The sequence below is a fragment of the Aulonocara stuartgranti genome (genome assembly GCF_965226115.1).
Source record: "Aulonocara stuartgranti genome assembly, chromosome: 1".
In the NCBI taxonomy this organism is placed as follows: Eukaryota; Metazoa; Chordata; class Actinopteri; order Cichliformes; family Cichlidae; genus Aulonocara; species Aulonocara stuartgranti.
In genome coordinates, this window is record NC_138939.1 from 4,072,610 (window position 1) to 4,086,305 (window position 13,696).

A 13,696-nucleotide genomic window follows, 5' to 3' on the forward strand; every position below is an offset into this window, starting at 1 on the left:
CTTCAAAGCACCAAAAAAAACCTGGAAATTACGGTTGCATATCCTACACACAAACACGCACACACACACACACCTGTGTTGCCAGTGTGCAGTCTACAACTCGAGATGATCTCAGAGTCATTAATCCTTGTATTACATTTTGTTATGAAACCACTAACTTACATGTTTCGTGAGTTTGCTCCTTGCTGAACTGCAGGTTAAAAGCATTTGAGTAGTTTTGACAGAGTATTCAGAGTGGTGTCTGACACTGGTGCTCTCTGGCTCTCAATTCAAGTCCCTATGATAGAACCAGGGTCTATTAAATCAATGCACTCTACAGCTAAGAGCCCTTTGATGACAGTGGAACCATTTAAAAATCTTCAGTGAAGGCGCACCCTACAGGGAGAAGTTGCTGACAAATCTAAGTGTATTTTTCTAAATTAAACGAGTGAAAATTACAAAAACAAATAACTACATGGAGACTTTAATTGTGCAATTATTTCATTTCAGTTTCCATTATTCATCTTAAAAAACACACAGTCTACGTTTCTACAAATATTGGAATGTGTGTGCCAGCTGTTCTCCACCGTGCCTTCTCTGTGCACATTAATTTATCTCAACCTTCTTTTAGAATGAGAAGAAAATTCTTTTATGCTCGACTCTCGCTTCCACACTTTTCTTCCTTCTCTCCCTCTGCTCTCCTCTCATCTTCGGAGAGCATCCGCTGGCCTCTCTGTCTGCTTCTATTTCAATATCTCGGAAATCATAAAAATCCTTCAGCCATGTCCCATTTCTCTAAAGCGAATTTAATTCTGAGCAGACAGCCGATGTGCCGTACATCAGGTAATGATGGATGCTGCTGAACATGTGAAGAGAATATGCTGGCTGAGCAAAACCTCGACTAATTATTTTACCAGCATAAGTAATGGAAATAGGCTTCTCTGTGCGAGCACTGACAACAACTGAGATCCCACGAGTCAGACGAGAGGAATTAATAATGGGCGTAATCTTTCACTTAAAAAAACATCTTTACCTTGGAGCGTTGGAATTTTTGGAAACACTGGAAACAAACAGTAATCAGCCTGCATTCATTTTGTATGCCTGGAGATGAGTCTACAAATAATGAGCATATTCCCCAAAATATTATTTAGTTGGTATTAATATAGGTTTTACCTGTTACTGTAGGTAATGTAGAGTGTGACTGTCACAGACCATCAATCAGAGCGAGAAAGAATGCAGGCTGATGACAAGTGCGAAGATGGAAATGTGAGCTTGGTAGGTCATAATGAAATGTGTCACGTACTTTGATATGTTGTAACAAAACTGATGCAACTTAGTGGAAAATTAAAAACCCCAAAGCTCAAGTGTAAATTAGTCAAGTACAGGTTTTTGCAGACTCAGAAGCATATGGATTTATAGTCTCTTTAGGGGGAGATCAAGTTAATACTCTCCAGGGTATAATGTTCACAGCTCTAACTTAATTGTGATTTACAGCATTCTGCACACATTGTCTCATCTTCACTGAATTTATTCAAGACAGGAAGTATGGTGCTGGACTGGGACTTAGATAGCACCTTTCTACTCTGCTGAGCACTCAAAGCTCTTTCTACTGCAGGTCTCATTCACCTAGTTACACACATTCATACATTGTAGGGCTGCCACAAACGATTATTTTGATAGTCGACTAGTCACCGATTATTTTTGCGATTAGTCGACTAATCAGATCATCATCCATTGAACATAAAACGTACAGCTTATTGCACCAGCAGCATCTGCTCTTATATAACTATCATTAGCTTACAGCTTTAAGTGTTTAAGGTCTGTGCTAACTAAAAATAAAGACAAGATGATAGTTTATTACATTTTAATGAAATTTGCAGATTGTTTCGGTGAAATTTAATAAACTCCTTGCTATCTAAAATATAACAGGACACTGGAGTATATTCTGGAGCATCTCACACTTCTGATAATCAGCTGTCTGCTTGACGTTTATTCAGCTGTGTAAAAACTAACTTTCATCTCAGCCAAACCGATTTACTCAGGAACAAATAAAATACTAAAAAAGCCAAACAATAACATTTTTAAGTTATCTAAGTGACTCATATATATTTAACCTGAGTAGCGAAAGACAGCGGTGGGTTTGAAAACTGTTTGCAAGGAGTCCGGTGTTCTCACGGCTCTAGTGACCTAGCCCCCGGCTAGCTATCGAGCTAGTGGGTAACAGACGTCTCCGAAAACGTCGGAGCGCTTTTGAAAATATGTGGTGTCCTGATAAACTGAGCCGATATTTGAGGTTTACACAGCTACATTCTCGCCTGAACATATGTTAAACGTTTATTTTGTGACCCAGAAAGAATAATAAGAGTAACATTAAAACTAACTAGCTGCCGCCATTGTTGGAAACTGAGCTGGGCTGCGCTATGAATTCTGGGACAGAGCTACTTCTTCTTCTTCTTCTTCTTCGGGGTTTAACGGCAGCTGGCATCCTTGTACATGCAGTGCTGCCATCTTCTGTTTAAGTCCGTTATTACACTCTTAAATCCTACTACTTATTCCTGCGTCTTTTGTGATCTTACAAAGCTTCAAACGATGCGTCGACTATTAAATCAGTCGTCGACGATTTTGATAGTCGACGTAATCGTGACTAGTAGACTAATCGTGGCAGCCCTAATACATTGCTTCTATGCCTAAGTGCTTTCTAACATTCACACAGGACTGATCCCCTGACTTTCTGATCGGTAAATAAGTTGCTGTACCAAGCCGAAAGATGCATATTTACTGTTTTATATACTGCATAATTAGTGAACTATTAGCTTCAGAGACAGTGACAGAAGTCATTTGTACCTTACAAATAACAAAAAACCCATAGATATTTCAATATCTGGTCATTACAAGATTTATTTGACCAACAGCACCAATCCAACATACTTTTAAACTTCGGGTCACAGTTACATTAATTAAAAACCAGATAAAAGACAAAATATAGAGTTTGTGGCTGGAGTAAGTGGGGAACTTGATCCCCCAACATTCCAAATGGTGGACAACTCACTCCATCTCATGAGTCACAGCCATTACCAAAGTCTAACACGTTTGCCTAATCCTAGCAAATCAATCCACACCCCTAACCTAAACAAGCTGATTAGAGAATTAGAGCATGCAATAAATTTGTGCCTGAGAATTTCATCTTTTATTTCTCAAACAAATGTACTGAATATGATACAAAACACATGTTCTTGCTTTGGCTACATGGTAGGTTGGTAGACCTTTTTTCCTTTTACAATATGTTTTGGTCAGAAAGTCAAGAAAGTTACTTTCAGACGCTACGAGAACTAGTGAACTACTCATTTGGAGGCTCAGACAGCAGGGAGCATGTTCACGTGTCACTGCAGAGTTAATCTTACCTGCCAGGCGAAGTGACCCCGAGTTGTAGATGGCGTCATCTCGGAGTTCCCTCACGTGTACGGTAACAGTGGAGACAGCATCTGGCCAAATTCCATCTGACACCCGAACCTGGAACTGGTAGGTGCCTGGTGGGGCGTTCTCTTTGATGATCAGGAAACCAGTTCGCTTGTTCAGAATAAAGTAACTGATGGAAAGAAATAAAACACAAGTACCCAAATCAGAAAAGGAACCCATTCAGATGCTTTTCTGCCATTTCACATAAGACGAGCGGTCAACAGGGGTGATGAAGTTTGTCACCCTCATTTAACTACACATGAAAACCTGTCTTTCATGTATTCAGCCAACATCCCTCAAAAGCAAGCTGCTAACCGGTGCAGTTATATAAGAAGTAATTACTAGTAATATAATGCATTCTGTGAAGGTGGAGGTCATTCAAGTAGCTAACAAATGCACCAACCTCCTAGCTACAGCTGACACAATCACCTAAGACTGAATGATGTGTTTGCAGCATTACATTTCAGTGCAGGTAAACACGGTTCATTGACTGCGCTACACAGTCTCAAGCTGCTGAATCTATAGGATTCACCAATGGAGAGGCACACTGATTACATGGCTTTATGTCTTTGAGAGTTTGTAAAGACCTGTAATTTTCAGTTATCAGTGGGTTAAATAGCTAACTGGAAAGTATGACTGAATGCCTAATGTCTATGGTTTGTATAGTGTACAGCACAGTATTTAAAGAATTATGTTGTAGTTCATGTCCTTAGGTAGCTTTAATCCGATGGAATGGCAAATATACCAAATAGCAGGAACCAGAAGTTGGATTCTTTATTTTAAATACTGGCAGACTCGTTGCAGGCTGGCTAATGCTGCAATCACACTGGGGAAAACAGTGGCTGGAGGGAACACACAACTAAACTTGTGACCTTGTTGTTTTTGAAATGGTGAAAACAAAACGAACCAGCGTTAAGACAAAGTCACCCTGCTATCAGTTCATGATTGAATGGTTTTAAGTTGCAAATTAAGCAGTTAACCGAGATAAATCGTCAACAGTGGAATCTCCTTCTGACTGAGGGAGTCGGATAGTCACCCTCTGGGCATCCAGCGCGTCATCGTAACTGCTTGTAAATTGTCACTGAACGTAGAAATATTAAATACCACACAACTACTGATTTTCCCCAGTCATTGTCCTCGTTTTTACTTGAGTGTGACTGGGCCATATACAAATTTCTAACATGTTTATTTGCTATGATAAGAGGTAATACTCCAAAAAGGAGTTATTAGAAAAGTCAGACTTTAGTAAAAACTTTAGAAAATTTAAGGTTTTCTAAATTGTAAATAACATGTCACGGAGAAGGTATTTGCAACAACACACGCTGTTAAAGACATTTAATGGCATCATACCAAACAGAAGTGATGATGTTATTGTTGTGATATGTTAATGTATTAATTTTAATTTCAATTCAGGTTCGATTTTTTTTGTGCAGGTTTTCTGTGCGCAGAGACTGTGCCAGCAATGCGCAATTGCGCACCCGCGCAGCTTAGAGGGAACATCGGTGACAATGGTATTCAATTTACAGAAATGTTGCAAGTAAACATAATCTGGAATTTCACTGATTCATCCAACATGATTGTTTTGGTATGCTGCTGGCACACGGATCAGCATACCAAACTGTGATCTCCTATATACAAAACTGTTACTCTAATATTACGTAAAAAGTGTGAATTAATGAAACAGTTTATGAATATGTTACCTAACATAAAAGCTCAAATTATATGCACACTTTTTCCTCTTTCAGTTGGCTGCACTTCTGATACAACTGTCCAAGCTGAAGACAGTCCAAAATAAATATTCTTTCATCCCTTTCAGCCTGGACTTTTATTCTGGATTTTAGTGTTTACTCTGTTAATCAATTGCCCTCTGGGACAATAATAGAAAGTGAGTAGAGACGTTGCATTAGGGAGAGGGAGGCAAGGGGGAAAATGAGACTGACTAATAGGCACAAAGACATGCAAGGAAGCAATTTTGCTTGGTCCTTGTCTCCATGCTCCCTTTGTACAGTAAATGAGCTCATTCAAGTTTAATTAGAGAGGAAATCCAAAGCAGAACCTTGGCAAATCAAATAATAAACCACTTGTGGAGACAAGAGCTGTTTTAACTCATTTTACAGCACATGCTGTGGCATTCATCACGTCTTAGGTCTAGCACTTAATTCCAGGATTGACATCACTGAAAGACAATTTTACTGTTTTAACTGGTTAAACTATCAGTGGTTCCTCATTTAGTACATCTGAATATGCTGAAACCTGATTCTATTGACCCTTATGTGAACTATTTTGTTACAGGTTGTTTCTGGTGCCAACACTTGTCTTTCTTCTGGTGTCTTACCATTTTGCACAATGCTACCCCAGATGACTGTGTCTACATACACATTACATAAAACGTCACCCCATCTCTCACCTAGAGATCATTAACCCAACTCAAACGAGCAAAACTGAATCATCCCTGGACTGGCAGGCAGACCAGCTGTATGCTGGAATTAGTTTGATATCTTAGTGCTTGCATCACCACTTCAGGTGTCCTTAATGTGGCATGAAAATGAAAGAAAATCACAACTAACAACTAAAATTTAATCTAAACAAGTAATCCTCCAAGCTGCACAAACAGCACAGGTCTCTCTGTGTAGCCGGCTGTGCAAAACGTGTGCCAGGACCACTGACAAAATATAACAGCTTCGACAGCCTTACTCAGCATACTTTGTATTGTTTCATCAAAAAACACTTTAACCAGCCCTAGCTTTCAATTTCAATAATCTATTCACAACTTTAAGACTTATTTCATTGGTTCTGTTTGTTCTGTTTGGCTAACGATTTAAACTATTATCTTGTTTTATCATCTGTTTATTTTAGAAATTCAAAACATTTTAACCACTGGCCATACATTTGGCAAAAAAGTGAGTTTTTATTTAGAAATCATGCTAAAGTAGCGACTGGATTTCAACTTTTTTGTTTATCTAACACATCGTCCTATTAGTTATTGCTTGTTAGACAAACATGTGATTGCATATATGTTGGTACCCCCGTCCAGAGTATGTTTGTACTCCTCCACTTTGTGGAAAACATTGTTCCACCAGAACATTTATTTTTTACTTATTTTTTCCCCCGCACTGTTTAGCTAAACAACGCAGTAGAAAACAGTAGAACATCCACACCCAAACACTGAAAATACTGTTTGGTGAACTGAAATAGAAACACACAGTAGGTCTTGAACCTCCCCTCATCTCCACCACATTTTGCTTGGAAAAATGGGAAACAGATTTAGTCTGCAAACATACATGTATAAGGCAAAAACAGAGTTTGCACAATTCTAACAATCTTAAAAGTCGGTATTTGGTATAACCAACATGACTGTCAGCCAATGTTCATCTGCTGCAGTATTTAGTATTAGTATTTAGTATTTATTTATTTATTTATTGTCATTGTCAAGAACAATGAAATTGCGTTTGGGGCTTCCATACAACCCAAAAAAAAGAAGAAAATAATAAATACCCCTTAAAACCCAAGTGTACATATTTAACCCAGTGTGACTCCAATGCAATAAGACAATCCTTAGCAATAATGTTTGTAGAAATTCAGACAAAGACCTGAGAAACATGACAAAATACAACAATGCAACCCATTCAATATTATTGTACTGTGAGATATGATATCAGATATGATGTTTTTTACGCCTGCAACTCTTCACCCATCTTAAGGATAAACTGACAGACTGCCAAGACATGTGAAGTTTTCAGCTTATAGCTTTTTGGGAATCACTTTATTGCTGCAAAAATATTCTTCTACACCTGTCAAACTGTGTTACATTTGGCATTTTTTTTTAGACAAAAAAGAAAATGGGAACAAATTATGCATTTTTGCAACAGGCTGCTATTCACAAAGTGAGTCCTCTGCTTAGTTTTCTAAGAGACACAACATGTAGACACAACATCAATTCATCCCTTAAGTTAGGAGCCACTTTTATGTGGCCAGGTACAAGGACTGGACTAAAAATGAGTGAAAAAGCAACCAGTGTCCAATGTTACATGAAAGCCTGTCTAATTTTAAGCAAAATATGAGACTTTTGCACAGAACTCTAAAAGCAGAGGTGAGTGCGTTATAGTATGATATGTATTAAGAAAAGCACAACGGTGTGTTCTGAACTTAAGTCGGGTTTGAACCATGACGAGATGAGAGCTGTCGTGAAGTTCTGATACCTTATATTGCACCCAGTCCTTCATAAAGCCTGAACTCTGACTTTGAGAGAAAAAGTAGCAAAGTTTGTCATTTTGAGTTCAACACAGCATGAAAGATGAAGACGAAGGTGTCATAGGGTACCGGAGTGTCACTTCGGGACTCGTCTGTGCATGTGTGTGGGAGATTGTCAAAGTGCGAAGCGTTGTGGCTCAGTGTCACTTTTAGCAAGTGAAACTCTCAAGCAGAGTATTGGCACAAACACAACATCGTCATCCGACGGCAGGAAAACACACATGCATTAACAACAAAAATGGAAAGAGAAATTGAGAAGAGGCATTGAGGAAATAGAATCAGAGGAAGAAAATTGGACAGGATGGTAATGGTAATAGAAAAATAGGATGGTAATAAACAAAGATGGATATTTCGCTCCGGGAATTGTTGCTTTGCACTATTTAAATGTCTAAATCAATCTAACGACTAAAAAACAAGGAGGTGCCGCTGATTAGCCGTAAAAGGCAACTTGGTTCAGGGTATGAAAGAAGTAATCTGGCACACAGAAACTCCTGCATCACTGACGTCAGGATGTTAGACATTTCTTGGAAAGAGTAGATGCCCTGCCATCATTCGCACTCATTTAAAATAGCTTATGACACATTTCTGATTAGAAACTGCTGACCCATTGAATTAATTTGTTTTAATTTACCTTGGCACATGTCCTTCAAAGACATACGTCTTGTTGTCCCAATCATCTGGGTCAGGAGAGTAGACCTTTCCGAGCACTGTAGTTGGCATACGGCCTGAAAAGAGAAAATGCATCCGTTAATCAGTCTGCGTGAGAATGATTCAGCAGCACTAAATATGTCGGAGAATTAAAGGATAACCCTCTGTTTTTGCTTTTGGATTGATATATACTGTACATGTGTTTAAGTGTGTGTGCTTCATGTGTTTTACATTCATTAGAATAAAGAAAAAGTGGAAAAGCCTTGAAATCACAACACTACAAACAGTAGCTTTTCAAACACAGGAAAACAAAATCAACAATGTACAAACATAGTGAAAAACATCAGAAACAGCAAAATATCCAAAGACACTCAGGTCTCAGCAAAACTGAGAAGTGACATTGCAGGTGACACTGGAGAAAGAAATGCAAAAGAGAAAATGCTGTTTGAATGCATAATGATTATAATCAAGTAGAAAGAAGTGTTGTTGTCATTACTCTTTCTCCTCCAATTCCTCACACTGTACCATGTGGGAATTATTCACAGGGTACCCTTCAAAATTTAAAAGGCAGACCTTGACATGTTGAATTTTAGCTGGATTGTCTTTGTGAAACTTAACTTTTGAGAAGAGTTCAAAACCACTGAAATGTGCATTTGTAGCTCTGAATGGCAAAAGAAGATGAAGCATTGCTAATCCAAGTGCAAGCATATAAACAAAAGCGACGTACTGTACCTATCAACAGAGAGGCAGCAAGGCCTTAACTGCCTGACGTGTACTTCTAATGCATAACTCAACCTAACTGACAACGCAGTGTGCCGTGAAGCCTGTGTAAGTCTGAAAACTACATGGACGCTTTCTGGGACTAAAAATCTGAGATTCACTGCCTGAGTTCAGACAGACCAGAAACGCAGTACGCTGTCAGAGAATAAACATTTAAAGTGTAATTAACTGTGTGTCAAATCGAGCACTATTTGCCTTTGTGACCCTTAGAACGGCACCGTGGGAGTCACGGCAACTAAATAGTGATCATGTGGGGAATGATGATGTAGTGACAATGGAAGAGTTGAGGCGGAGGTGAAAAACACAATAAACACAGTGTGTGTGTGTCTGTTTGTGTGTTTTAATTACTGCTCACTGATTAGGAATTAATTAGCTGGCACTAAGAGAGCCACCTACAGAGAGAGAAAAGTTTGAGGGCAAAGTTCAAAATGTGCTTTAAAAAGTAGATGAAGGCTGTTTTATTAAGTAGATGCTGGTTGAGCGACATTTTAAAACTTTCCCACCGACCTCCGTCTGTCAAATAATGTTAAATTCACAAAGAGACAGACTTTTAATTTGACAAAGTAAAATAAAATCACCCTAAAGACAAAAGGGAATTTTCAAATAAACCCTCCAATCGGTGTCGTGCAGCTAATCTGTGAAGGCCAGAAAAAGGTGGTTTTGCCTCAAGGACACCCAAGCTGATTGTTGATAGCACAGAGTCGGGCTGGGCAGTTACCTGGATTTAAATGTGAATTATAATGACTTCCAAATATTATGAAAACACACTAATTGGTGAAAAACAAGTACATTTATGCATTCAGTTTTACTTTTTCACCACCGCCTACTCACCCCTGTGACTATTAATGAAAATTTTCTTCTCCCCTGCCACGTGTGCATGATCATTTTGGTCACCGATGGTCACAGTCAGGGTGCTGGTCACCGTCTTGGCTGGACTTCCACTGTCACTCATAATAATAGGAATGAGAAACTCTTTCTGGCGCTCGCGGTCAAATGTCCTCAAAGCTGTTAGTGTGGCTGTGCCGTTGAGATTGTCCTGAAGGTAGAAATCGTTGCTGTAGCGATATTCAGGGGGGACTGCAAAGTGGAAAGGAGGACCATTCTCAGGCGAGTCGTGATCCACAGCTTGAAGGAGGGTCGACGTTTGGTTCAACCTTACTACCTAAACAAGATGAAAAAGGATGAGGGGTTGTAGCTTTGTTCACTGAAGATTTTTTAACCACACAGTCAATCATTATCATTTGCTTCGTCTTTATGAAAATCTATACATAACAGTACAGTATGCTATATGGGATTAAACCTACCTGCGGTCCAGACACATTCTCAAAGACTATTGGAGAGTACGCTGCTTCAAACTCTGGTCCGTTATCATTCACATCCAACAGAGGCAGCTGAACTGTGGCGCTGCCTGTCAGAGCTGGAACACCGTGATCAGTCGCAATGACAACTAAGTGATGCTGGGGTATCCTTTCCCGATCCAGAGGCCGAGCCACTGACAGCAGACCGGACTGATCAATGGTGAACAGACCCTCAGGGTCTGAGTCCTCTGACAAGCTATAGGTGATGTCACGGTTCTGGCCTGAATCAGAGTCGCTGGCTACTAAATGGGCCACACTGGTTCCCACAACAATGTCCTCAGGTAGTGGAGCAAGTGACATGAAGTGTGGAATGAAGACAGGAGCGTGATCGTTATAGTCCTCCACCTCCACCACACAGTGCAGAAGGCTGGAGAAGTCCAGGTCTTCAACCTAAAACAGGAAGCGCACAAATATCACACACATGCATAATAACAAAGATCATGAACTCGATACTTCTTGTAATTAGAGCCAAAATAATTTCACAGTGCACTAAACAGTTATTGTTTTTGCAATTATTTTCCCGAGCAGACTTCCAAGTTTCCAGAGCCAACAGCTTACCTAAAATAATCAGACAAAAGCAAATAAAGACATTAATTTTTTTACAGAAGAAGTGTCATGCCACGAGATTTTTGCATCACTTTGACAAAGTTGTTATTGGGATGTGGCTTATGGATTGTTTGTTTAGGACAACAAAAATGTTGTTGCCCTTAACAAGGTAACCAAACAAGAGTAGAGTTTAATTTTAATTTAATTTTAAGAGGTTAAGGAGGCGTAAAAAGAAAAATATTAAATCAGAGTATGAAGCCAATTATTCACCATTGGGAAAGTTAAAAACATTAATTAGCATCTTGCAGTAGTTTCTGTGAGAAGCTTGACTGCAAATATCCAAGGAAACACACAAAAACTGCAATGTTAACAGTAAAAAGGCTTTATGTGACACAACCAGTGTAACTTGGTTGTATTTTTGTAACTTCTAAGAATCAAAGAAAAGAATTAAGACTACTATATGTAGGAGGAAGTGTTTGGATTGGCTCATATCATAAAGGAAGAGCAGCTTAAGTTGTCTTCAAATTGGCCAGTTCGAAAGCATTGGTGAATTTTTTTTAAATCATCAATTATAAAAAAGCAGATAGAGGGTTCCTCTGGGTTCCTCTGGGTGTGCAACACTTATATCCATTTATATCCTTTTAGAATTCGAGGTTACTTTCTAGCAACTTTCTGTCAGTTCTACCAGTATAAAAACTTGCCTGGGGGACTTTTCTTATCTGTAACTGACATATGACACTGACACTGTCAGACTGCCTTTATGCTATTGTCTTCACCTTCACAACTCTTTACGTTAGCTGTTGATGGAAGGGCTGACAGGTTGGTTTAAGAGATTTATGATCATTGCTTACAAAATTCTAAAAGCCTGTCCTCCCATCAGTTTTGACAATTTGACAAATTGTTCTGCATGTGAATGCAGCCAAACTTTAAACGCTGATTAAAAATCAATTTATTTTTAAAACCTTAAATTCTGTGTAATTTTCCATCTTCCATTCACATGTTTCATACTGTCAGCTGAAGGTTCACATGACTATTATGAAAAGGAATCCAATGAATTAGAGAGAAATCTGAATCAAAGTCATTTTCAATAGTGAAAGCCTTTGTAATTGAAATGCCTTCCACGTACCTTCAGTGTCAGGTTGAACCTCTGCTCGCTGTGCCGTTCGTAGTCCAGACGTTTCTTAAGCCGCAAGGTGCCGCGCTGCTCCTGCTTGTGACTGACCATATAGAACTTTTGCTCCTGGTCTCCAGACACAACACTAAAGGTCAGCTGGGCGTTTTCACCAATGTCCCTGTCCTCTGCTGCAAGATCCAAGACCTTAGAACAAGTTACAACCAGCAATTACATTGTGTTAAGGGAACTGGCTATTTACATTTTGACAATAAAAAAATAAAAAGCAAAGTGCTAAATCTCCGAACAATAAAGATAACCCAGGTTTTCTGAATGTAGTTACGATAAACATGGACATGACTGTCTCTGCACATTTCTGACAAGAGCAAATTATCCATCATTTTCAATATGATACAGGAAAGCTTGCAAAAATAACTCCCGACTGTGTTCATTTGTTAAGAATAGGATTATCAATATCCCTGCCCCATCCACACAGAGGACTTCCCATGATGCAGTGCAGTATAAAACTGAATTGTACTGAAAACGTTGACATAAAGGCCCATTTAACAATGGAATAGCAGTTCCCTCCTCTGAGCATCTATCTCTCATGTAAAACTGGTGATCAAGAGTTTCTTGCTTTTCTAAGACAACCCTACTGCAAACTAGTTCCACTTAGGAAAACAAAGAACTCACCTCTGAACCTATGAATTTTGAGGTCTGATTAAAAGTCATGGCTGGTCTAATAATCTCCTGTAAGAAACACGAATGAAACCTGCAGCTTGTCAGATGAATATTAGGTGTTAAGTTTTAATGTGAATTTAATTTCAAGATTTGTGAAGATACCAGAATCCAATCATTCTCATAATGCACGAGCCATTCAGCAAGTTTGATTCCAAAAAATAATTATATCTGGTCACAATGGAATGCAGCCAAACTTGCATGTTTTCTTGTTATTTATTTTTGTTTTTCAAACACACTAATAAACAAATTACCACAATGTTGTAGTTCTGTGCTTGTTGATGCCTTTGGTTTTATTGTTTCAGATCTTTTAGTGTCAGCTAAAAAAGGCGACACTAAAAGATCTGGGATGATTTTGTTGCAGATGTTAAATATAGGAATTGTACCAGCAACTATTCCAACAATAGGAATTGTTGGGATTGTTGCTGCTGTTGGACTCGATGTGCAGCTTGCCCCTGGTGTGGCCAAAAAGTATAAAAGTATAGAACCTGCCAAACAAAGTTGAAGGAGGTTGGCTCTGAAACACACTCATAAACTGAGTGGTTGTAATAATTTTTGTCCCTTTCACTGCTCAGGGACATTTATCTTGCTGTATTAACCCTTGTATGGTGTTCGGGTCTGTGAGACCCGTGTTCAGTTTTTTTCAAAAGAAAAATTAAACAATTAATTATTTTTTCACGTGTAAATGTGTTGTGTCTTTCCACTCACTCCACTTGATTATAACTGATTTATTTATAACATTTTATATAAAAGAAAAACGAGAAGCACATTAATTCATAAATGTGATCTAACAAAGGTAAAGGGAAAAAATTAACCATGTTTGCTGTTC

The 13,696-nt window shown here is 38.8% G+C and overlaps 1 protein-coding gene across 2 annotated transcripts in view; it reads right to left on the reverse strand.

The window, feature by feature from the left end:
- Positions 1 to 13,696, reverse strand: part of LOC309714747 (neural-cadherin) — a 335,326-nt gene that overhangs the window by 150,733 nt on the left and 170,897 nt on the right. For both annotated transcript variants that reach the window (XM_082547420.1, XM_082547421.1), the window contains exons 20-24: positions 12,145 to 12,336; positions 10,415 to 10,862; positions 9,946 to 10,272; positions 8,318 to 8,411; positions 3,381 to 3,565 (exon numbers count right to left, since the gene is read on the reverse strand). In XM_082547420.1, the coding sequence (XP_082403546.1) occupies positions 3,381 to 3,565; positions 8,318 to 8,411; positions 9,946 to 10,272; positions 10,415 to 10,862; positions 12,145 to 12,336 (1,246 nt within the window). The remainder of the gene's footprint in view (positions 1 to 3,380; positions 3,566 to 8,317; positions 8,412 to 9,945; positions 10,273 to 10,414; positions 10,863 to 12,144; positions 12,337 to 13,696) is intronic.